The 26,176-nt window shown below is 46.3% G+C and overlaps 1 protein-coding gene across 2 annotated transcripts in view; it reads left to right on the top strand.

Moving 5' to 3' along the window:
• MAP1B (microtubule associated protein 1B) overlaps positions 1-26,176 on the top strand; it is an 89,171-nt gene that overhangs the window by 13,907 nt on the left and 49,088 nt on the right. Inside the window, exon 1 of one of the 2 annotated variants that reach the window (XM_070569876.1) lies at positions 1,271-1,806. The exons of the other annotated variant lie outside the window; for it this stretch is intronic. Coding sequence (XP_070425977.1) covers positions 1,782-1,806 — 25 coding nt within the window. The 5' untranslated portion in view covers positions 1,271-1,781. Of the gene's footprint in view, positions 1-1,270; positions 1,807-26,176 lie in introns of those variants that run through there. 2 annotated transcript variants of the gene reach the window in all.

Genomic DNA, 26,176 nt, shown 5'->3' with positions numbered 1-26,176 from the left:
ATGATGGCTCATTCAGACCACCCTAGAAATACCTATTCATCTCACTTTTTTTTTAAGTGTAAAAAGGATGTTTACTCTGCCGGCTGTAATGGCTCTCAGGCGGTCCCTAATGGGCACTGTGGAGCCACTCAACAGAGACACATAGGCAGGGAAGTAGCAGAAAATTGGCTGCCTGGGCCCAGGAGCCATTTTGGGGACTGTCAGTCCTACCGTTAAATTCACCTAAGTGTGTTGCAGAACAGCCGCCAACATTGCCAACCAAGGACAGCATCTCCTGCTGAAGGTCAGCTCCGTCTCCATTTCCAGAGACCAAAGAGAGCCCGCGGCTTTTTGCTAGTGGAGTTGTTGTTGTTGTGTTGTTTTTGAAGCACACGACAACAGCAGCACACTCCCGAGCAGCAAAGTCCCTGTACTTTTACTGCCTGCTTTTGGGTTTTCTCCCGGGGGCGTTTTGTTCAGCATTGATGGAAGCAGCTGGAAGTAATGGTGGCAGGTGAGGAATAAAAGCATAAACGAGTAGATTTCTTTAAAAAAGAAATCAAATACTGTTTTTGAGCATTTATTAATAAGCAAGGAATTGTAAAGGGACATGTGGAAGAATGAGGTCTCCCCACTGTTTATAATTTAGTTGGGAAAATAAGTCATTCATAGCTTTTAAAAAACGCTAACAAAGAGTGTTTTCTTAATTTACAAACTGTGAGAGAGACAGAGACAGACACACACAGAAGAAGAAAGGGGGAGATTTACTCAGATTCCTAAAGAGGACAGAGGGAGAGAGTGGAGACCATTTTGCGTGTTCAGCCACAGACGAGTCACAATGACAAAGGTTCCCCAGGTACCAGCAGCTCCCCCAGCTGCAGCCCGGGACTAATTAAACGGTACCCAGGCAACCAGCAAGCATCCCGCGCCCTGCTCCAGAGCTCACGCCTTTTGTTTCCTGTCTGGGGTAATTTCTACTGCAAGTGAAGTCAGATTTCCTTGGTCCTAGAGAAATGTGAGAAAGAAGCGCCCCTGGGGAAGGACACGTAACAATGGACACAGGGACTGGAGAAATTAACATGCGCACAAGACAAAAATCATGTTATTTTAATAAACTACTCCAGCCTGTGTTAAAGACTTGCCTACAGTCAGGACTTGGTGAGATGACCATTTATAGAAAATCCAACTGGAGTGTTGACATAGGATTTAAAGATGAAGTAGTCTAATTAACTGCGCACACTCGGAGCCTAGGGAGGGTGGGGTTGATTCTGTGGCGCCTCCCTGTAGCTGCACCACACACCGCTTTAGACACTCAAACTGAGGCTGCCTCTCAAGATTGCCTTGTGGGGTGAATTGCCTGAGGGGTTGAGCTAGGTGTGCACATCCCAGGACTGCCTTGGTTTGGAAAGACCTCCGACCCTGCCCTTTGCAGCCCTTTCTTAATCAAACAGGTTTTTGTTGTAGGCGATGAGTAAAAGAGGCACAGTGGAGCATTTTGGACGAAATTCAGATTCCTGGTTTGCATCTCACCTGGATAGTCTGGGGAGGGAGCTCCGCCCCCTGAGGGAGCGCCATGTTTCCAGCACACCCTGCCCAGGGACACTGCTCCATGTAGATGTTGCTTTTTGGTCCTGAAATGTCAGTCCGTGGAAATGTTACATTTGGGGAAGGTAACGATAGCAATAAAACTAAAGATGGAATGAATTCTGCAACCCAGGCCAACAGCGCTGTCTTGGTGCCGAGCTGCTCAGCCATTGTGAGCAGCTGCTATCTGCCTTCGGGACTCTCACCTGGAAGTTTTGATGATTGTGAACGACTGTGAAACAGGTGTGAAAACTGCTTTTTGGAGCTCTTCCCCTTTTGATGTTTGTGTGCATGCATGTGAGAGAGAGAGAGAGGAGAGAGATGGGGGCTGGGGGATGGATGGATGCCTGATCAAATTCTCATCCGTTGGAAAGGAGATCATCTTTTCACATTATATGGTGTACCTTTTTAAAGGTACCCTATTATCAGCCAATCTGTCATTAAATATTTATGTCGAAGTTCCTGCCGCAAGACACGGTCGCGTTCCAAGTGCTGTAGGCTGTAAGGAGAGGTGTAAGAAATCCTGGCTGAGGGTTGTTTGCACTTGAGCGTGGAAGTATGACAACTGACAGAGCGAGTTAGTGTAGCATGTGTCCAACGAGAATTTCGCAGGAGGATCCTTCTGTAAATTCTGTTTGTTTAGGCTATTTTTAAAAATATACACGCATAAAAAATATGTACTTAAATCATATTATCTATTCGAACTGATGCATAAATACAACAGATCAAATGGGCTGGATTCTCTTTGTGACCAAGGAGTTTTGGATCCAAACTGAATTAATTATTCTGTAGTTTGGAGCTACATTTTCAGTAAGTCCTTTAATTGTGAAAAGACTGAGTTGCTGTTGTAAGGATTGACCCCTCTGAAAGCAGGTGAGGACGGAACTGCTGAACTGAATGTATAGTCTTGATTCAGGATGGTCTTTGTTGCTGAGGGCTGGAAGCTGTCCCTTGGCAGCCTCTGCAGCCACTTGGGAGAGATTGTGAAAGTGACAGTTTTTATGGAAATAAATCTGAGTAATTGGTTCCCTGCCCCGAGGCAAGGACGGTACTTTGGGAAGCGCTGATTCAGCTGTTCCCACATCAGGGGAAGCAGCGAGGGGAGGTGTCTCCAGCTGCTTCCCAGGACCCTCCCTCCCAGAGTCCTGGAAGCCTGACCTAAGGCAGCACCTCTGGCCACACCCGAGGCCATCGTTGCCCACGTGGCCCCTCGAAAAATTGCTCTGAGGCCTTTCCTCTCCTGCAAAGAAAGGGATTAGACTGTATCAGGGCATCTGAAACGTTGTCGTGCCAGCCGTTAGTTCTGTAAAACAGTCATAGATAGTCAGTGGGAAGGAATTCCGTGGGGAAGTAAGTCTGGGAACTGTGGCATCCTAGATCTTATTTTTTGAGGAGCCATAAAGTGTGTAACTGCATGTAAATAAGCCTGTTTAATTTCGTATAACCATAAATTTCCCCACCATATTTGACTAGTCACTTCCACCACCACTCTCTCACAGGGACCTAGATTTCTCTAGAACACAATTTGGGCAAGGATGGACTAAAGGAATCTCAGTCCCTTCAAGTTTGTATATTCCATGACACCACGAATTTTTACTAAATTGTCTCATTACTGAAATGTCGAAGGGAACTTGTCCCATTCTCTGTCGAGCTTAAAATGTTTTTTAATCCAGGTTTTAAAATATCAACGAAAGAGTTTAGTTTAGAAAATCTGCCTTTCCCATCTGCTAGGATTATTAGTTTTGGGGGAAGATGCACAGCTTTATGACATGCAGGCTGACTTCCCAGTTTGGGAATTCTTGGCCCTTGGCTTTTTCCATCTGTCTTTACCTTGCAGACAGACCAAACAAGACAAAACTTAACCCAGTTTGCACAGTGCCAAACACCTGCATGGAAAGTATTTCAAAAGTCAAATTCATGAGTGTTTTATCTAAGTAATGCCAAACAGGAAATAGCTACATTTTTTCCACTAAAATTAGAGCTTCCCCCTTGACGTTTTGGTACTGCATTGAGCCTCAGCTTAGTGACTTATCCTCAGATCTTTGGGAAGAGGCTGAAGATTGAAGTTCACGAGTTCTGGGGATCATCTGCAGGTTGACTGTGTTAAAAGTGCCAGGTACATCGTTTGTTATGGGTCATCGAGAACGGCCTGTATTTAAATAAGCATGATCAGCCCGGCGTATCTTGTCATGTGAACCATCAATTATCACAACGTCGCTTAACAAGGTGGTACATGCTATGAACGCCCTTGGGAAGCAGTGTTCAAATCAAATTACTGACAGCGTGCACCTTGCATGCGAGTCGTCATTATCAGAAAGCTGTGATTATCTGGAAGGAAAAGTGATTTTTATGGTAATGCAGCATATGATTGACTAGTGGTGTCTAATACCTTTAAGGTAACAATTTCAATTTGTTCGATCCCTAGTTCAATCTTGTTTGCAAAAAATGTTTAATTCACTCACTACAACCTAGACGTGATATTTATGGCAAACCTTACAAAGTGTCTTAAAAGCTGAATGAAATAGTCTATGCAGGATAACAACATTAATGATAATATCTCTATGGGTGAGAAGAATGGTGGTCTGGCTAATCAAATATTCTAGTTAATAGAGAGCCGCCCATAATTCCTGGTGGGGTTATTATTTTTTAAGTTTCAGAATCCAGTGATGCAGTCCTTGCTTTTATACTTACACCTCAAATTTATCAAATTGACCTGGGATTCCTAAATCGAATTTATACGTTAGCCCAGGATATATTTAAACTAATTATAGAAAACATGCACTTAGAAATCTGGCATTCCTCCTTTCTCCGAAATGGACTGATATTTTCAAAAAGAGTTTTTAAAAAAGAGGTATTGCCCTCCTTGGGCAGATGCTAGTGTTCATTTTATTGAGGCCTAGGCCGGAGAGGTGCTCCACACAGAACACACCTCGTTACCACCCATTTGGAACCTTAACCCGGGACACCCTAACGGAATCTCCCGTGGATGGTTCAGGAAGGAAGCCCTGTGCCTCAGGTCCTCACCACGAACGTGAGTGGTCACTCCACTGTCAACACTGTCTTATTTTTGCTCTGTTGTTTTACACATGGAACAGAGACTAGTGGAGCCTTTGGAATAACATTCCAGCCTATAAATATAAACGAAATAATTTGGCAAATTGACTCACTCCGGGGTTGTCTAGAAATATGACTGCATCATCAGATAGAAATTTCCATTGCTGGAATCCTTTAGCCAGCAAATGGATTTTCTATGCTTGCTAAGCAGACTCATCAAAAATATGAAACTAGTTACCCCAAAAAAGCTCCAATGTACAACTTAAAAAGAAAGAAAAGAATAAAACAACCAACCAAATGAAAACCTTCGAATGAGAAAAATGGAGACCAAAGAGCTTGAATCAAGTAACCGCTTGTCGTTGTCAGTGCCCTCGAGTGGACTCCGGCTGCCAGCGGCCCCGTGGACAGCAGAGTGGAGCCCTGCCTGGTCTTTTTGTGCCATCCTCTCACCTTCTAGTGAGACAATGCTTGGCTGCTATTTATAGGGTTTTCATGGCCAATATTTTCGGAAGTGGGTGGCCAGGTCCTTCTTCCTGGTCTGTCTAGTCTGGAAGCTCCACTGAAACCTGTCCGCCATGGGTGACCCTGCTGGCATTTGAAATCCCAGTGGCGTAGCTTTCAGCATCACAGCAACAGGCAGCCACCACAGTGTGACAACCGACAGACAGGTGGCATGGTTCCCTGGCCAGGAGATGAACCCTCAGCCAGAGTGCCAAATCCTAACCACTAGGCCACCAGGGCTGGCTCAAGTAGTCATAGGGCTGGATTTTTTAATCTTTGAGGATTCTAACTTTTCGGAAATGGCTTTTTCCCAATTGTAACTGAATGATAAGAGAAAAGGAATATGATTATTCTTAACTATAGGTCTGAGGGAGCTTTAGGAACGACCCTCCTTAAAGAGCCTTGAGGCAGTGCCTGGCACCCAGTGCCGGCTTCCTATGAGTGTGACAATGAATGATGAGGTGTCGTGGGTTGGAGAAATTATAATTAGCTCTTAGATTTGAAAAATAAGCTGCATAAGAAATCTGGAAATTTGTAGTGATTATTTATATTGCAAACAATTTCTTTATTACAGATTTCCTGTACACATCAAGGTGTGGCAGAATGTTTATTTACAAGCTCCCAATTGCTTTCAGAGACGTGGCAACCTAGAAGCTCTGGTTGAGAGCGGTGTCTGGAGAAGCAATGACAGAGCCCTGGGAGGGAGGGCGTGGGGGTAGAAGGTCTGTGCTCTGCTCCCACCTCTACTGCTAAGTAGACCTGCGCTGTTGTGGACAAAGTATTTAGCATTTATGAACGTCAGTTTTATGATCTCTAAGGTTCCTCTTATATTTAATATTCTGTGATATAATATCAACCCATAGTGAAAAAAAGTCATTCAAGTATTTTTAAAAAGTGGTTTACTGCAAAATTGATAAGCATGGCTAATGTGTAAAGCCACGAAGGTGTTGTTTGCATAAAGTTCTTTGGAATTCTTGGGATATGGTGACTTGCTTGGCTGAACAGTGAATGAAAACGTGTCCACTCAGGCCACGCCTTCCACAAGTATGTATTGCTCGTCTTATGGGCTCTGGTACTGTGTCAAATACTGAAGTAACAATAATAAGCAGAATAAATAAACCCACAGTCGTGGCACGATCTCCCACAGAGCTCTGAGTCAAGGTACGGAGGCAGACATTGATCAAATAGTCATACAAATATGTATGGCCATCGGTACTGAGCACCAGGGGAGAGAATAGGGTACTGTATAAATATGTAAAAGAGGAAACCGACCTAGTGAGGGGGAAAGTGAGAGAACTTTAGAGCTGAGATTTGTGACGAATGCTTTTAATTTTATATTTAGGACATTGGATGCTGTAGTTGTTTCCCTTTTAATGAAACGTTGGCATATCAGCCTAGCCTTACAGGTTCTGAAGTAGCCAGATATTTCTTGAGTTCCACTGGGATCAGTGTGAGGTTACAATGGCGCATTTCTTAGGAAATAGGAACAATTAAATGGACATGATTTAAAAATATTTCTATGAAGATATTACCATTCTTGTAAGGATTCCACTGCTTTGCTCTGAGTTAAGCATGAAAGTAAGAGAGCACTACCTGGATATTCCTTGGCCTCTTAATAAGCATGGGATTAATTACAAATTTGCTGGTTTGCAAAAATCCCGAAGGTAGAGAAGTGAAGCAACCAAAATTCCTGGGTTCGGATTCGCGGGTTTGTGTTGTCACGTGACCTGTGTGTTAGACCGGTCGTCTCTTACTGTTTTCGTTTTTCTAGACCAGTTATAAACACTGTCTTGCATCGCATCTCTGGTCATTTGTCATCTGTCGTTTACCTTCTGGTTTAAATGTCCACATGTCCTCTTCCATGGCCGTTGATGTCTCGGCCCCACCTGATGAGGTATCTGAAATCTCGCCTTTTGCAAGTAAAAATGCTTCTTCTTCAACCTGGAGGATGTTACTGAAGCAAGTAACCCATGTAGTATTGGAAACCAGCGCCCCTTATTGGAAAAGATGACACCTGACGTCACCACGCAGGCTCTCGTGGAGGAGCCTTTCTGGTTCTGTGTAGGGTTTTGCTTGAAGCTCTTAAAAAGCAGCTGCGTGAGAGGACTTCGCTCCATCATCTGCTCACGCCCAGATCTCGGCTACTCTCCCCGCTCCATCTGAAATCAAAATGTTGTAAAGAAATGACCAGATAGAAGGATTTTTCATTAACTTTTTTCTGAAATGCTCTGAACCTTTCAGTCTGCAGATGTCGGTCTTTTTCAGGTAGCAAAGCTCTTTTCCACGTGTTTTTTCATTGTTTCTGTTCCTGTTCTGATTGCGGCCATAAGAATATGTGTCCTTTTTATACTAGCACTGGCTCTGTCCCCCTCTGTCTCATCATTTTCCCTTGGCTCTCTCACGTGTTCGAGGGGAGCTCCTCACGCTGCCCTGTACATCGCTGTCAGATGCAGATTTAAATTCTGCAGTTGCGTTTTGTCTTTCCTGGAATTCTTTTGTTGATTCCACTGGCTTCTTTTTAAATCTCTGCCTGGAATTCAACCCACTCTGTTTTTGTTGTTCTCTGTCGTTTTGGAGAGACCATGTCTGCCGTCTTTTGTAGATACAAAGCATCATTTTCTAAAATTGTCTTTTGTTCCCTATAGAAAGTCATTTTTTTTCTTAAAAGATTGTCACCTGAGCTAACAACTGTGGCCAATCTTTTTTTTTTTTTTTCCTGCTTTATCTTCCCAAATCCCCCCTGGTACATAGTTGTATATCTTAGTTACGGATCCTTCTAGTTGCAGCATGTGGGACACCGCCTCAACGTGGCCTGACGAGCGGTGCCGTATCCGCGCCCAGGATCCGAACCAGCGAAACCCTGGGCTGCCACAGTGGAGCACACAAACTTAACCACTTGGCCACGGGGCCGGCCCCTAGAAAGTCGTTTTTAGAGACAGGGTTTTTCCACGAAGCCTCAGGACGATGCTCTTTCTTCCATGTGCTGCAGAATCTTTTCGAAGGTCCCGTTTTTTCTATTTGTTCTCTTCTCCTTATCTAGGGCGGGGTCTGTCTGGGCTCAGCTTTTGCTACCAGGTGGGTCTGCAGAGACTCCCTAGTGATTTGCTGCCCCCTCGGGCGCCGGCAGCCTCACCCTCTCATAGCTAGAACCCGAAGTCGGATGCAGCTGCCTCTCCCCGCCCTGTGTCGTGGTCCAGCAGGCTTTCCTTTGGCGTGGGATGCTGGCCTGGGAAGAGATGCCTCTGACAGAGAATTAGATGCGACCTGCAGGTCTTTGTACAAACGAGACGTGAGGAGGCCCGTGCACTGGCATGTGCTGCTCCGCACGTCCTTCCTCTCAGCTTCGACATGCAGGGCTTTTCCCGAGAGACCGCTCAGCTCAGGTTGTAATGCAGGCCGGCAGTTTCCCTCTCTCCAGCCCCGTCTCTGCCAGGTTCTGAGGTGAGGGGTGGAGGGGGTGGGGCAGCGGTGGCGAACCGAGACCTCTTTTTCTGGCCTTTGCATCCTAGATGTTGGGGCAAGTGTTTGAAGAGCGACTCAAAACCTTTCCCACCCTCTCTGAGTCCTGCAGAATGGGGAAGGCTGCGGCTCAGGAGCCAGAGGTCCCAAGTTCAGACACCAGGTCTACCTCATGCTCAAGCTCTCTGTGCCTCAGTTTCCTCATCTGTAAACCTGCTTTACAGAGGATTAGTGAAAGTTTAGCAGCTAAAGGACATGTAGAGCCCTGGGCGGCTGAGGGGCGAGGGGCAGCACACGCTGGGTGCCCCGTAAGAGATGGCTGTTGCTGGGAGTCAGACTTTTGCTGAGGTGGAGCGTGGGTTCAAGAGTGTTCGAAAACATGTATTTCAATTCAATTTGGTGCAGTTCTTTCTCCCCTCCGAGCCCCTCTCCCCCCGCCTTTCAGCATATGGCCAACCCTTTACTTTAAATCGGCATGGTCAGTTTTTCTGGTTTTGTGTATTTTCATGAATATTTCAAAAATTCATCAATTTGGATAAAGATATACTAGGCTCTTCTGTTCTGCCACCAGATTAACCCACCAGCTTTCCTACTTCCAACTCAAAGAGTAATTAAATGATATAATCTTCATTTGTGAAAATCTGTAATGCTTGTAGAATGTGGTCCATTTTAGCATCCTGGATACGTTTCAAAAAATCATGTTTTTAAGAGAGAATTACACGTCATTTGTACAAAACAAATTCTCTGGTAAACTTGATTGGTTCCGTGGTAAACAGCATACCATTCTGATTCTAAATAATGTGCAGATATTTGGTGGTATAAACCCATAGTTTGCTTTACCAGATATGTTGTCTTTTTAAAAAACATTTTTAGATAAAAGTGCTTTAAAAAAAAACAGAAGAAGAAAATCTTAGTTATTGATTAATGCTTTCACCCTGCAGTTCAAGGAAATGACTGTGAAATGTGAGCCAGGCAGGGAAAGCTGCTTCATCTTGATGTGATGTTCAGATGGCCTGTAGCATTTTCTCCTCTATACAATCTACGGTATTATTCAACCATAATTTGTTCGGTTATAGTTTCTTTATAGCACTATAAGTTCTCTCTACTTGAGGTTCTGGAGAGCCAAATATTTCCATTTCTCTTTGTCTAGTCAGGACTTCACAATTTCAGAAGTCTGTGGGACTCCCTCTCTTCTTTGTGGGTTGTGGGAGGTCTCTCCCCGACACGTGTAGCTTCCACTGGAAGCAGCCATGTTCGTGGTCGTCACTGTGAAAACCCTGGGCATCATGGCTTTGTTTTCCCCCTCTGGTTTCTGCGTGTTTGTGAGTGGGAGTTTTATGTGTGTGCTGTCGTCCTTTGCGACACTACTGTTTGACTTGGTTGGATGAGAAAAATGCGATTTTATTTAAATGATCACTTGGGGATATAAAGTTTGCAGCAGAAAATGGAGGCTGAATCCTGGCCAGGGTTGTCCTTCGATTTCTGCTTCTTTTATTGTCACAGCAAGACCGTGCTACCGCATGCGCGGGTCCCCCTGTGTTCCTGGGGAGGGCCCCGTGGGCAGGCCTTGCCGGCACCTTGAGGCCACCTTCCTCGTCCTGTGTGTGAAGCCAGCAATTACAGCAGACACTGCGTTGTCCCCAGCTTCTGTGGAGGGATGTCACTGCACATCAAACAGGGGATCAGCGTGAAGAGAGAAGTTCTGCTGACACTTTTATTTTCCTTGAGAAGAATTGGGTTTTATTTCATTTTGTCGCCGGGAACTGTTGTCTTACTTCGTAGGAGAAATTTTTAAAAAGAAAAAAAACCCAAGAAAGTCTTGAGAAAGCAGGAGCAGACCTGTGCTGCCTGCATGAATGGAATGTGCTCTGCAGCACCCCTCTGTCCATTAGTCAAAGAGCCCAGGACACAAAGCATGCCTGGGAAGTCTGCTCCTTTAAGAGCATCGTTCTTCTCAAAGCCCACAATGGCCTGGGCCCTGCTGCAGAGAATGTCCCTGAAAAAGGGGAGCAGACACTGTGGCCAGGGCTGGGTGGGGAGGGGTGCAGGCGGCTGGCCCCGCTGACCTCTGAAATGTTTCTGTTTCCTGATGGCGTTGATGGAGGAGGTCTTAAAGTCTCATTCCTTATATCTTAGGGTACAGCTCTTAGCTCCCTTCCCATCTGAAAAATTATCCAGTCCATCAGGGAGAGACCCGATGGCAAAGATGCTTTGAGCCCAAAGCTGGGTCCATGAAAGAACATAATTTTTACCAGTCATTTCCAGCTCCTCCAACAAAAATAAACATAGGAAGAAAATCATGGTCAGATTTGGGGAAAGGGAGTCCTGTCCCCCTTTGGAGCAGTCTTCCAGTAACTGCGTCAGAAGAGCTGGGTTCAAGTGCCAGCTCTGTGACCTTGGGGACCTGACCTGCTCTGAGCCTCAGTTTGTCCGTCTGTACAACAGAGGTAATTAGCAATAGTGCCGACACCTCACAGGGTTGTGCCTGCTGCCTAGCAGCTGCTGGGTTTCATCTTCCAAATTGTTTCCTTTCAGAAAACAGGCTAGTGTCCGAGGCGACCTTATCACTCCAGTGAGTGAAGCTGGCAGATTCCGCTTCCCTTGTCTTTCCCATTTTTGTTGGCGTCTTGTGGACACAGATGAGGGAACTGGCCATCGCAGGTCTGGGTCCCCCCGGGGAGTGGGCCCGGGAGCTGTGAGATCTGGGTCCTTGGAGGAGGCAGGCTTTGGGATTTCAGTCTTTTTGAATTTTGCCAAAGAACCGGAGGGATTTTTAAAAGTCCCACAGATTTTTCTTGGGAGATTTTCAAACCCGTCTAAAGTTTCTCAGTTCTCCATGTTTGGACGCCAGAACTTTCTTAGCCTCCACCTTCTTTGGAACAGAGTTGTCCTGTGAAGAAGGATGAGTCCAGTCCGTATCAGGCCCTCCTGCCAGGGGATCAGTTTCCATCCCGATCGCCCTGGGCTGTTCCATTTCCACTGTTGTTTTGTTACTTCTCTTGCCTCGTCTGAGTCCTCAGGTCCCATTACCTAGCCAGTTGTTGCTTATTGGAGTGATATTTTTGCACTAAGGTTCTGAGTCTCCCCTGGGTTTGACCAGAATCTTCAGTCACAATTCTTCACGGTCAGTGTGTTTGGTCATCTGGTTGGAAGGAAACCCGGGGGTGCCAGGCTCCGTGTGAGTGTTCTAGGAAGGACCAGGCCATCTGAATCCCCTGTCCCGTTGCCCTCTCGTGGAATGAGGAGAAGGGAGAGGCGGATCTGTGCTGAGCACCTGCCTGCTGTGTAAGGTGCGGCTTGCTGCTCTAGACGCACCTGCGTGCGTGTCTCCCAGTCTCCCCCAGCTTCTCTCCTGGATTTGTGGACACTGTCACTGTTTCCTCCTTCCACTCTAGCACCCTTGGGTTATCTGAAGTACAGGACAGCTCTCATACCACAGGTCCCTGGATGAAAATGCAATTCACAGGAAACCTATGACAGGCGGGAAAGCAGCAATTGCTTTTAGAAGCTGAAATCGCTGTCTGCAGATGGCCAGAAGCTCTCTTCCCCGGGTGGCCGAAGGGTCGTCTTCCCAGTGCCTCTCGTGTGTCCTCTCCAGGCTCTCAGCATGGCCGTCATCCGTGGCCTGTCCTTCTTTGTGGCTTTGGTTCTCTGGGATCATTTAAAATCTGTTCTCCAGCACCCCTCCTCTCCACCCCCAGACCTCATAGCCTAGATCATAGGAAAAGGGGGTCATACATTCTCAGTTGCTTTTCACTGGGGGATGTAATGGTTTCACTCCTACCCTCTGTCAGACCCTGCTCCGAATCAGAGCTGGCCCGATATTCTGTTCTCTCTACTTGATTTTTGGCCAACCACTCCCTTCCCTCACAATCAGAGTATGTTCTTGGGTTGTTTTATAGCCTCCTCTGATGATAAACTACAAACTTGTAAAGTGTGTACTGAGTCCAAGTCAGCCTACACGGGAAATCTTGTCCACGGGTTGCTAAGTTGTGTGAATCTTTTTTTTTTTGGCAAGGGTAGTGTGACAATTTATTCCATTAAAATTTGTGGGGCCTGGCCTGGCGGCATAGTGGTTAAGTTCGCGTGCTCCACTTCGGCAGCCTGGGGTGCACAGGTTCAGATCCTGGGCACGGACCTAGCACCACTCATCAAGCCATGCTGTGGTGGCATCCCACATAAAGTAGAGGAAGACGGGCACAGATGTTAGCTCAGCGACAATCTTCCTCACCAAAATAATTATGAACTCAGTTTTGAGCGTTTTACGTTTGGTCATTACAAGTTGTAGAGAGATGCAGATTTCTGCATCTTCTTCCCCCCGATGGACTGAGTGCCTTCACTGTTACTGGAGGCTGTGTTTATGGCACACGAAATCAGTGAGGTTTTTGGAGTGATTGACATTTTTGTTTGCATCCAAACTCTCAAGTGCTGAGTAATGATTCGTGGTACCAAAAGTCAGTTCAGTTCATTCATTAGGGTGGCTTTTGACACAGCAGCTGTTCCGTTTGTCTTCCTAGGGGCATCAGGCATTCAGTGATAGATCCTGGAGCTCGGCTGTTGGATATGAGTTGGATAGAGCCATGGATATGAGTGAAACCAGTGGCCTCTGGCCCCGTTGCTGTGCTTAGTTGGTCACCTTGAAGCCTGTTTCTGTGGCACCTTTGAGTGGACTGCATTCCCCAGATCAGTTTACTGGGGGCGCACAGGCAGCACATGTGATCCCTGGCTGGTTTAGGTTAGCCCCACGTGAAACTGTCTTCTCCAGCTGAATCACAGGAAGCTTCTGATCTTTAGCTGCTAGGACCCATCTTCACCCAAGACTGAGTGGCAGCAGCTCCCTTCATCTGCTCAGCCACATCAGCCTGTGTTGATTCTCAATGACCCACAGCTAGAGCAGATCAGGGCAGGAGAAGTTCTGTTGGAAGATGTCTCTTTTTAAAAATGCCTTTTGTGAAAATAAACAACAAGGCCACCTCTCTCCATTCATCTGATTGTTAAATTTGGGTTTTCAATTATTATGATACCTTAAAACAAGACACACATGCCTGTGTCCAAAATTGGCGCCAGAATGGCTTTGAGATAATTCCGAACTAAACTTTGCTTTCTCTTAATAATGTCTAATACGAGTCAAAGATTTTTTGTCCATTCAAGTGAAGTTACCCTAAAAATATTTAAATGTGGACAAGGATTCTTAGTCATGGGATCCATGTATGTGAAACGTCATAAATAACTGCCATCAATCATTCATCTTTTGTTTTCAACCCTTTGATATAATCAGCATGGAAAAAGTATTAGCTCTGCATCCTATCTTGGGAATATGAAGAATTAGCATCTGTTTTGTTTTGTTTTGTTTTTTTTAACCAGCAGGTGGGAAGAGTTATTGCTTTGCTGGTGACAATGTAAAAACCAATGCGTCTTGTCAGTTTAAATTGTTATATAATTAAAAGTGATTCCCAAAGTATTTATCCCAGTCAGAAGTTTAATGCCCTTGTTATATAAAGAGCTCTTACAAATAAATAAGTAAAACTTTTAACGTTTCAGTAGAGAAATGTACAGATATGAATATTCAATTTATATATACACGCACACACACACACACACACACACAGCAGAGGGGGAGGGGGTCGGGGAGAGAGCAAGAGATAAAAAATGACCTATAAACTAAAACTTACAAAAAATGTTGACCCAATCAATTAAGAAAGGCAAATGAACACAGGAAGATACAATTTTTACATATAAATTTCAAGGCCTTAAAAAATACTACTCATCATTGACAAAGAGGACAAGATTGGCACTTTCATATTCTATTATTTAGATAGAAATAACCTTTCTGGAATGGGATTTTTCAGTCTATATCAAGAGCCTTAACAACACTCACACACTTTGACCCAGTAATTCCCTACTGGGAATTTATTCTGTGGCAATAAGCAAAGATATGCACAAAAACTATATGAAAAGATGCTTACTGCTGTATTATTTATGTATATGGAAAACTGGAAAAAACCCCGAAGTTCTTAGTAACAGTGAATGATGTAATGAATAATGATTCATCAGAAGGAGGCAATATTTGGCCCACATTATAAAACGTATATTAAAAGAATCTTTGCTGACGTGTGATGTTGAGTGAAAAGGCAGGATCTATGAAGATATTTTTCAGTTTGACCACAATTTTGTACCAAAAGATTTTTTGTGTATTTATAGACAAGATTCACCCGCTTTTTGCTATGGGTTATTGCTGAGTGGTAGGTCAGGTTATTTTAATTTTCTTGCTTATCTTTTTCTGTAGTTTTTACATTTTATACAGTGGGCACATAATGTTTTACAGTCAGAAAAGCATAAGCATTTTAAAAGATGGTAAGCTAGCATTGGAGGCATGAATCCCTGTCGCTTTTGTATTTCTCATGGAAATGAAATTCAATAGTAAGTTATATGTTTTGGGAAAATAAAGTTCATTCGAGTCAGAGGTTGGAAAACTCTTACGAATCCTAACCTCGGAAACCTCAGACTAGAGCGGAGTGGAATAATGACATGGCGTGAAAGCCACACGTGTCAGTGCGAGTTAAGGGGGCTGGAGCAGATCCATAACACGGCCAGTGGAGACGAAAGTCCACCGGCCTCCGGGCTGGTCTGAGCCTCCGCAGAAATCTGTATTGGCGCATCATGCCTCGCGCATGCTGGGCCAGGACTTGGACGCCTCGGTCCTCGTTCTGGCTGCTCCGCTGATAGATTTTGTCCTGAACCTTGGGCAAGTCACCAAACTTCCTGAACTCCGAGTTTGCTTCCAGAGCTGGGTGTGCGTGCTCTCTCGCAGTCTGGCGTTCCGATGCGGTTTCAAGCCCTGCAGGTGAGTCTCTTGCGGGGTCTGGCCAGCGCTGAGGCCGACTGAGGTTTCTTTTGGTCACACCCTTGGATCAGATGCATCCGACGTCATCCTGGTCCTGTCATCTTTGAATAATAAGTGACCACGACAAAAGTTCTTGAAAAGGACTGCAGTTGAGGGTAAGAAAGGCAGTTTAATTCTCTCTTGGAGATCAGAAAATGAAAGCAGAGAAACAGAATGGGAACAAAGCCTCGCCTGTTTTCACTGTGGAAATTCAAGTTTGTCGTTGTCAGCAAGTTAATTTTCACCCCACGAGTGGGAAACGTGGTTTTAGAATTGGGACTTGAGGGGAGTGGGTCTGCGTCCCGTGCGCCAGTGTGTAAGGAGGGCCCTGTTCAGGGGGTTCGTTGTTTGACCTGAAGACAAACATTCAGAGATGTAAGGAGTATTTTTTCAACTTGTTTTACCGTAACCGCAGTATAAAAAATAGGTGGCGACCCACGCAGACATGTGGGATTGAAACAGAAATCTCACGAAACCGGGCCGTCCTGCCCTCCTGCACACTCATTTTGCAGCACACTCGTGTAGAGCTTTTTGAAGAGGAACCCAGAATGGAGAGAAAAACCGTTAAATATCCCTGAGAACTATTTCGTATCACTTACAGATTTCTTTACAGAGAAACAGGAAAGGAGACTAGATCCTTTCTATTTTACGCTCCTGGTCATGGAGTCGAGGACACAGATAACATAGGAGGAACATGTCAAAGAGGAGATTCACACATATCCAGTAACTTTCAAGTGAGAAGAATGCGTCTGAAAAGAGGTAAAATTGTGCTTATGGAAGCAGTCACGTTACACCTGTGCAGAGCGTGAACTCGCTCCCAGCCTCAGACGCCCTGGGAAGGGAAAGGCCCTGTCTGAGAGGACCAGGGCCTGTTTCTAGTGCCCATCTCCTCTTCTCCCTTCTTGTCTCAGTCCCCATCTCAGTTCAGGGTCCTTGTGACCGAAAGGGTGACCACACAAAACCAGCTCCAGGCAGCAACTCCTGGTGGGGGAGGGTGTGCTGTCTGACTCCCGCCCACCTCTGGAGATGCCCGTGGACCCTCACGTCTGGCACGATTTCCTGTGCTTTTTGGGGTCTGTCTGTGACTTCTGGAGCATCACCAGGCCAGTGTGGGGCGAGCACCTGCCCCCCAGGGCTCCTCTCCCGCCACCTGCCTCCCCTCACTCTGGTCCTGCACTTTGCTCTTCTCCTGCTCTCCAGCCTCTTCCCTTGTTTTCTCCCATCTTTTCCTGTCTTCTGCCTCTCATATGCTGGTGGCACTGGTGACCACAGCAGGCGTCAGAGCATGGCCCGCAGAGCTGACAGTTGTCACCCAGTGCCCCAGGGTCTAAGTGGCAGGACTTGGTGGCCACAAGCCTTTAACTTCCTCAGCAGATTTTTAATGGCCTCTGATGCCCGGTTAGGAATAGATGAGGGGTCCTGAACTCAGAGCCTCCGTGCCGGGCGTGTTACCAGCAGACCGACTCTGCCTTTCGGCTGAACGGGTCTCTCGCGATCAGTACCGCCTGGAGCAGGGACCAGCAGCCAGAGTGACCGCTCCCACTCGAGGCAGCTGGGGCTTGGAGAGGTCAGGCCCCTGCCTGTGTGAACCACCATCCCGGCCCCGAGTCCCGTGACTCAGAAAGCTCGAAGTGCCCGAGAATGGCTTTCTCCATCCACCCGAGAGACGGTGTGGAATCAGTCTGTCTGGAGCCTCCTTATATGGAGAGGTTCTGAGACTCTTATGTTTGCTTTGTAAGAGGATCATGGCTTAAAAAAGGAAAGAGAGGAGAGAAAGAGAAGCCCGAGGCAGAGATGTTGGATTACTGAGAGGCTTGGTTAAAAAGAGAAAGAAAATGCCCCACCCGTCCTTTCCACCCTAAATCTGGATGCGCCCGGGGCAACCCTCCCCTGCATCCTGGAGGCTCTGGCCCGGGCAGCCTGTGTGTGCCTGTGTCTCCCAGCGCTGCCTGCAGAGAGGCTGTGAGGCCAGAAACCCAGCCACGTGTTTCTGCAAATGGGTGGTTTTTATTATTTCTGGAACGCAGCCCCCAGCCCTAAATCCTAAAACGCTGACTGGGCAGAAGCGAAGGAGACGTGTGGAGCCTGAACCAGTGACAGTTTGCTGACCTCCCCGCCTGGGCCCCCTGCCCGAAGGAGTGAGTGACAGCAGGGGGGCCCGGTTTAGGGGCAGGGCCATCCTCCCTGTGACCGCCAGCCGCCACCTCCCCTAGGTGGGCCAGGGGCGGAGGGCAAATTGGAGCTCTTTTAAAGCCAGGGTGAAGGGGGCTTCCAGTCCCTCTGCGGGATGGGGTCTGGGCGCTGCTCCTGTCCGGATGGCATTGTGATTCCTGGGCCTGCCCCCCTGTGGGCGGGGCCTGCTCCACAGCCACATCCTTGCATTAGGCAGGGAGCCGGCCGGCTTTCTGCAACACCTCTCCTTGTGGCTTAGCAGTGACGACCTGGAACCTCTGATGGCAGGAGGCGGGGAAACTGTACCCGGGTTCCTAACCCAGGATGTCAGAGCTAACTGAGAAGCAACAACACGGAAACAAACGTCATATCGAGTCTGACACAGATCGTTTAAAAAGTAGTTACGTATACTTGAGCGCTTCTCATTTTCAAAGATGATTTGAGGAGATTTAGGACTTTTTAAGTCAAAGAGACTTGAAATAAAGAAAAAGAGATTTCTCAGGGAAAAAAAATGCTCCCCAAGTGGAACAAAAGAAATTCCCCAGCATGAATTTTAATGGAAAAAAAAAAAAAAACCAGTAAGCTGACTTTAGTGCATGGTGTTTAGGCAAAGAATCAAAGACTAAATAAATCAGAACTGTTAGGGGCCATTTTTATAGGGACTGTAGTCTATATTGTAGCATTCTTAACTTCTGGTTTTTGTTTTCAATTCCTGACTTAATAGATGTGAGGGGTGGGTCGAGGCATAGAGTTTTTAAGTGATTTGAAGGCAAGATGTAATCAATCTAGCCCATCTTCACAGATTAGCCTTCAGAAATAAGATTTTCTGGTTCTTGTGTGAAATCCACAGACAGGTGTTATTGCCGAGGTGTCAGTATGTTAGAGTTGTAATAAAGGATTCTTCCGTCGTGTTCTTAAGGGGGGCGTGCGTGTGTGTGTGCATGCGCGTGTGCGTGCGTGTGTGCAGTTGCTATAGAAAGACACAAATATTGACTAAGTATAGAAAAATCTTGACACATACCATAGATAAGCTGTATAGTTTGACCAGGATTCCCAGAAAAGAAAATGTGAAATATTCGTCCTGAGAATTTAGTAACAAAAGAATACCCTGCCATGTTGAGCGGCTAAATATAAAAGAGAACGTTTCGTGCCATCCAAGGGGCCGACAAAGACATTCCCTTTTTAGGGCTGCGGGGCGAGGCCGTACAGTGGGGCCTTGTTGGAACGCCCTGAACAGAGTCCAGCTTTTAAAAACGAGTTCAAGGTCATCATTATAAAAGTGCACAATTAAACTGTGTCATTGTGTCCTCAGCGTCCCACTGGGGAGGGCCTATTGGTTTGCCCCCACACGAAGTGGTCCCAGCTATGGTTGTTTATTTCATACGTCTTTCAGAAAACACATCCTTCGTGGTCTCCTCCGTGGCCTCCTGCTGTAAGTTGTTTCTTTCTTAAATTGCCTGCAGTGGCTTCCTGAGCATCCTTCCATGTGAGTTTCCCCGGGCTGCTGTAACAAAGGACCCTGAACCGCGTTCTAACCACAGAAATGTGTTCTTTTACGGTTCTGGAGGCCAGAAGTCCAAATCACGGTGTCGCCAGGCTGACTGCTTCTGGGGGCTCCGAGGGAGACTGTCCCAGGCCTCTCTCCTGGCTCCTAGTGGTCCCTGGAGACCCTTGGCTTGTGGACGGATCACTCCAATAGCTGTCTCCATCATCACGTGGTTTTCACTTCTTATGAGATCATCAGTTATTGGATTAGGTCCCACGCTAATCTGAGATGACCTCATTGTAACTAATTATACCTGCGAAGACCCTCTTTCTAAATAAGGTCACATTTTGAGGTTCCAGGTGGATGTGAATTTTGGGGGAACACTGTTCAACCCAGTACCTTCCCTCTGCTTGTTCTTTTGAATCTGCTATTCATTCAACACCCAGCAGCTAAGCTTATGAGACCTCCTACCTAAAGACGAAGAAACGAGGCGGGCAGAGACTTGATCCTGTGCGCTCAACTTTGAGGGAGCCCCCTGGAATGAAGTCCTTGAGTTTTAGTGCTTTCATGTAGTAATATCTATTTGGGGGCTTTTTTTTTTTCCTGTTTTACTGGATTCTTGGCTGAACGTCGTATAGTTGAGATTGCTAGATAAAGAGCCTCTGAACACGTGAAGTGTTAGTCTCGGATCTTTCAGACAGTGCTTTTTAGGGTGCGAGGGAAAAATCAGCCAAGTGCTGCTTCTGAGAGGCGCTCTAGGCCGCGACTAGAGATGTCAGGAGGAGGCTGCCTGGCAGAGGCCCTGGAATGCGTTCCTTACAGCTGCAACACAGACCCTTCTTTTTCTTGGCCATCTGAGTTGCAGGAGACTGTTGCCTCTTGTGCCTGGTTTTAGAGGAGGGCCCCATCCCTGCCTCTTTCTGGTGCTGCCCGTGAATCCACTCTGTGTCCGTGCAGATCACGTTCTGTACAGCTGTGGGGCCACTGTCTGGACAAACTCCCTCCTCAGCTCAGTTTATTGATATGTTTTGAGAAGTACCCTTGTGCATATTTACCCACTGGACTGTGGAAGGCGAGGGCATTGGCCTGTAAAGAAAATGATAGAGACCCCAGTGGAAAAGGTTTATCAACACAGTTGGAAGTTATAGAAAGATCCTCCTGGAAATTTGGGATCTCTTGCATCAAGCTTTTTATTTATCTCCCAAAAGAAAATACTAAACCTCGGAGGAACACAAAGAAAGATAATGATATTAAACACAGAATGATTTTAATCTTCAGCAGCAGCCCACATACTTGAAAAGAAAAAACTCCTGTCTGCATTGTCGTGCACCTGTCATTACTCTGAATGAGTTCTTTTCTCTCTTGATGGATGGTGGTCTTAAAAGCTTGCTGTTTTTCATTAGCAAAGTGAAATGGGGTGCCAGTGCGAACGCTTTGTCATTCTGATGGAGTAGAATGCATGAATCAGTGTAATTATTCAGTGTTTGCATAATCAGCAAGATTTTGAAGGGAAATGTTGCACAACTCAGAAGTGGCCTAATTTCACCTGACAATATTCCATTCAGGCTCCAGGCATCTCCTCCAAGAAGAGTGAAGTGCTGGTGGATTTCCTTAAGGCACCAGGCCGTGGTGGAGGGGAATGGAGTTGTTCTAAGTCACTAGCTAATGATGCCCAGCGGACACTTAGAGAGTTTTGCTCTAGATCTCAGATATATTCAATGTTCAATATATTCCCTATTGTTTTAGAAATGTCATTTGTTTATTATGCATGAAGCATAATAAATTATTCCACATGGGTCCAGTAATGAACGGCCAGCCACATCCGTTAAATTGCACACAAGAGCAAAGTCAGACCCAGAAATGTAGGCAGTTTGCAGGGTCCTAACAGAAAGGCTGAAGCGGGCTAAAGAGATGGGCCAGAGCAGAGACTCATGGGGAGCGATGCGGGGAGAGCTTCAGAGTCAGGTGTACTCTCTTCTTTTTGAAAGAGTCTCTTTTACCAGAAAGGAGCTTGTTCTGTTGAGCTGCTGTAGAAACGCTTGCAATACAGTTGCAAGGAGGGAGACTGATTTTTTCATTAACTCATTTGAGTCAATTTATTTCAGCCCAGCATGACAGCAGAACCAAGAATCTGAACAGTGCCCCGGGCTGGCTCTCACGGTCACCCAGTTCATCTAATTTGGACTAGATTGCTTTTTTCATTAACTCGAAGAATAATTTCAGGCAGGCCACCTTCCTAGGGATTTCTGTAATGAATCATCATCCAGAGGAATCCTCGCCTTTCTCAGACGGAGCCGGCGGCTCTCCTGTCTGGGTTTGTTCCTCTTTCCTCCATGAAGCTGGCCTGCCTTATCTTCATCTTGAGGAGAGCCAATGATAATAATAGCTAACATTTGCTGAATGCTCACCATGTGCCAGGCACTGTTCTAAGCACTTTACGTGTATTAACAAATATCCTCACAACCTCCTAGGAGGGAGGTACTATCATTATCCATTTAACCTTGAGGAAACTAAGGCACAGAGTGGTTAGTTAACCTGCCCAAGGTCACACAGCCAGTGTGTGGGGGAGATGGGGTTCAGACCCCAGCAATCTGGCTCCAGAGCCCGCTACTCAATTCTGAAGACCCTCACGTACCAGTGGGAAGTGTTCTTTAGTTAGAGAGCTCCTGTGTTCCAAGGCAGAGCTTCTGAGGGCCTTGTAGGTCTGGGGAAATGCATTGCAAGCTCAGGAAGTACAAGCTTTTGACGTGCAGCATCGGCCCCTTCCTGAGGTGTCTAAAACCTTTAAAAGCAGAGCCTAACTTGCCATGGGATGTGCTAAGGGATACTCTCATACTCAGCAGATGGAAGAATACATTTGGTCAAAATCCTCCAAAAAAAAGCGAAGACTAAACTCAACACTGCTGGAAGCTTTTTCAGAGAAGCTCCTCAGAAAAGGCCTGTCTTTGTTGCTGGGCCAACATCTTGAGGAACACCTGTGCCTTATCCCGTCCTCCGTGGCTATTTATATTCCAGGTTGTATGAATTACTGGATGAATCCTTCTCAGTGAGAAAGAAAGAAAGGGAGGAGTGTCTGGGAAGGGCAGGCAGGCCCCTAACTTAGCTGCTCGGTCCCTCAGGCCCAGGGTGCACCCAGAGGACACCCCGCTCTGAGGTCCACTGGCCGGCGTTCACTGACCTCCCTAGGACCGCCCATCCTCTCCTCCTGCAGACGGAAGATGAGTGGTGAGGTGCGGACGGCCAGCTGGAGGGAGGACGAGGGGGAGAGGTTGAGGTCCAGGGAGGAAGTTGGTGCCTGTTGCCTAGGAAACCTGCCGACCACAAAGTGAACCAGAGGAGGATCCAGTTTGCTGTCTTTGCTGAGAGATTTATAGACTGGAAAACAGACCCAAATGAGATGTTCATGTGAAAATTACGAGTCTGTGCAAGTGGAGTTCAGGAGAGTGGTTTCCAAACCTTCTTTGGGGTACAGAAGAGGGAAAATCACCCAAATTAGGAAAATGTTAAGTTTCCCTAAATATAAGAACAATTGGTGTAAGGGAGGAAGAGAATTCCTCTACCCTCGAGGTCCTTCTGGCTGGTCTAGGAATTAAATTGACATGAGACAGAATAACAGGAGAAAATCAAACAAAACTTTATAACATGTGTATGGGAGAAACCCAGGAAAACTGAGTAACTCGTCAGAATGGCTGAGGTCATCACCTCAGATACCATCTAAAGACAAAGGAGGATGTTGGGGGTGGGGGGAGTCAGTTATGGGAGATGACTGGAAAAACACAGTAAACAGGAGTAAGGGTATTATGCAGATTTAAGTCCCTGCCTTCTGCATTGATAAGAGTTTCTGGAGATAAGGTCATCCCCTTCTTCCTGGTACGGAGAGGGAGACGCCTTGCACATGGAGATTCCCTTACAAATGTACGTGTCTCTTACAAAGGGTAACTTCTACTTGGCTTTCAGAGCTTTTCCCATGTCTGCAGATTTTAAAAAATAACCAGCCAAAAATAATCCTCATGCCAAAGAGACACATCTTGAGGTGGCAAATTCTGCTTCCCTCCAGCTAGAAAGATGTTACCTAGTTTATACCAAATGATCCATATTAACTTGAAAGTAAGTGTCATGGTAGTTGTGAGAGGTATGAAGATTTTAAAAATGGGAATTATTCCATAAAATATTTATTTCATAAAACACTTCTTTTGCAATGTGCTCCTATGGAACCAAAGAACATATCCAACTTACTTAAGCCCCTTCTGAAGCTTTATTCCATGGAATTTTCCATTTCACCTGAGACTGCACAGGGCTTCTTAAAGTCTTCTCTCCTTCCTGTCCCCTAGGGATTCAGAGACACCCCCTCAGTCCCTCTGTTCACAGAGATGAGTGGAGACCTGCAGAAGAGGGGCACACACATCGGGAGGTCTTTGCTAGTTCCGTCTAAGAAATCAGCCACCTGTCCTCAATGTTATCCTGCTAGTTTGCAATATTCTCCTTTTCAGGTTAGTTGCAGAAAGTCCAGAAAAGCTCAAACTTTCGTCAGAATTGCTTGGCACAGGTGCATGTGATGAATCTCCAGATTGCTGAGTCTCATCCCAGGGCCGCTGAGTTGGAGCCTCCGAGGCTGGGATCCAGGAATCTGCATTCTGAACAAGCCCACCGGATGATTCTCCTGGAAGCACGCTCTGAGAAGCATCACTCCGGCACATGGGATCCGCTCATCACACACACAGGAGGCGCTGAGTCGGGAAAGGGAACAAGAGAGGAAAGGAGGGTGTTGGGAGAAATGGAGGCAAAGGCTGCTGGCTCTGTAATGCTCTTTAAAGTAAGCAGGTCCTGAGTTTGGACTGTGTACAGAGGAGCTTCTCCAGCACAAAGGGGTTTCAGAGGAGAGCAGCCAGTGTGGTGTGAGATCCAAGAGTCAGGCGATGACAGAGCCTTTGTCCACCCCTCTGTGATCTCCAAATTGCAGCACTTAGAGTGTCCAGGCTGGTCTTTCTCCTGGAATTTACTGACGTTCTTCCCCCTCTTTTCACCCGGCCGACAAAGGTTGCTCACCCTTCGGGACCCAGCGTGTGTGTCTGCTCGACGTCCCAACCCCATGCGGTCAGAGACTGCCTTACTTCCCATGTGTCCACAGCATCCGGCACAATGCCTGGCACATCGCAGATGCTCACTGAATATTTTTTGAATGAACTCTCTCGTGTTAATCCCAGTAGTTTTCTGCTCTTTCTAGACTTCAGAAAGCTACATGGTCGAGAATGTGGGAGGCCGGCCCTGGGGTCTTAAGCTTCACTGTTCGCACAAACTGGGAAGAAATTTCCTGTTTCCAACCAAGTGATTTGTCCCATCTTGGAAAAGGTACTGGTTACGCAGAGAGAGACTTAGGGACCCTGGTAGGCAAGGCCTGATTTCCCTTTTCAAGACTGATGCTAGTTTCCTTGTGTTCTCTGAACAGACATCTGATGAGCACTGCATTTGACAGGAAGTGTTTGGGGACGTGTTGTGTTTGTTGGAAAGATTGTTAGCTTGTTGGTAAGAGTCTGGTCCAGGCTCCTAAGGTAGGAGAACTTGATATTGCAAACAGCTTGTTGAATGTCTCCCAGGACGCTCTCTGGACAGTCTGTCTGCTCATGGGGATGCTGCTGACGCCTCTGAGCTTTTACTGAGAACCGTGGAGACAAGTGGGTTGGAACAGACGATGGGCTGGGTGGGGGCAGGAGGCGGGAGCGAAAGGAAGTTTTCTCTTGTAGTTCTAGATGCCCCTGTAGCCGGACAGGAGAACGTGAGACCAGTGAAATTCAAATAATTTAAATTTATTCTCCAAGGCCAACTTCCCTTTGTATGTTTGGTTTTTCTTCCTGAATATTGATGTAGCCACTTGAGTGCACCATAGGGAGGAATCTTAGCAGGATTAAGTTTGTTTTAGGATTTGGCTGACTCTGTGTGTGGGGGTGTGTGTGTGTGTGTGTGTGTCTGAGTTGGGTATATCTCATGAGATCCCATTTTCCCCAAGAGGAGCTGGGCCTAGGCCATTTCTGCATCTTTTGCATACGTAGATTTTCACCCACTTCATGAAACTGGGCTGGTATTTATTCCCACTTAGTTTTTATAAAAATGAATGTGTTGACTTAGTGTGCAGCACTAGCAGACAGGCTCATTTAAAACCACACCATTGTTTTCTAGGTCTTGATGTCTGCTGTGTTTATTTTATTATACACTAATTACTGATTCAGGATCCACTTAAGATTTTATGCCAGTATTACTCAGGGCTCTTAATTTGCGTTCTCATCTCTCATGGTCTAAGATTTTCTGTGTCGGTGACTGGCATTTTATTCTAAGCATCATTAACGGGCCACAAAGACAAAATGGACCCAGACTTTCTGGAACAACCTGTTCTGCCTAATTTACCAGTGAAGAGTGACTTAAGCCCAGAGAGAACCATATGCAGGACTGATTTTTTTCCTTACGCTGTCCCTGGGGCATTAAGCGAACAGCCACGACTTTGAGGCCCCCAAGTTGCCGCAGGTGGTGCCTGGCTGAGTCAGCCGCCGAGCGGTGCCCAGTGGCTCAGCGGGCCGCCCTTCACCCTTGTGTTTGCAGACCTGTGGATGAATGCGGGGAAGTCGTTTATGGCAGAACATTCCGTGAAGAAAGCAGGACCACAGAACTGTGTTTCCAGTCTGGTCCTCGACTGGGCTGACCTAAACCGGGTCCTGGTTCTGTCCCTCCCAGGTTTTCATGACTCCCTCCTTGTTGTTCAGATAGAAAGCAGACTGAGCATGTTTTAAATCACTTTTGACACTTCTTTTATTTTGAATAATTTTAGATTTACATATATGGAGTTTTGAATAATTTTAGATTTATGCGCAGATGTTACAGAGAATTCCTGTATGCCCTTTGCCCGCTTCTCTGATGTTAGCAACTTATGCCACCATGGCACTTTCGTCAAAACTGAGGAATTAACATGGTGGAATGCTACTGAATAAACTACAGATTTTATTTGGATTTCCCATTTCCCCGTTACCATCTTTGACTGCTCCAGGATCTGTGCACGCTTCTACAGAGCA

The sequence above is a fragment of the Equus przewalskii genome, chromosome 13 (genome assembly GCF_037783145.1).
Source record: "Equus przewalskii isolate Varuska chromosome 13, EquPr2, whole genome shotgun sequence".
NCBI classification, from domain to species: Eukaryota; Metazoa; Chordata; class Mammalia; order Perissodactyla; family Equidae; genus Equus; species Equus przewalskii.
This window is presented reverse-complemented; position numbering and strand designations above follow the sequence as displayed.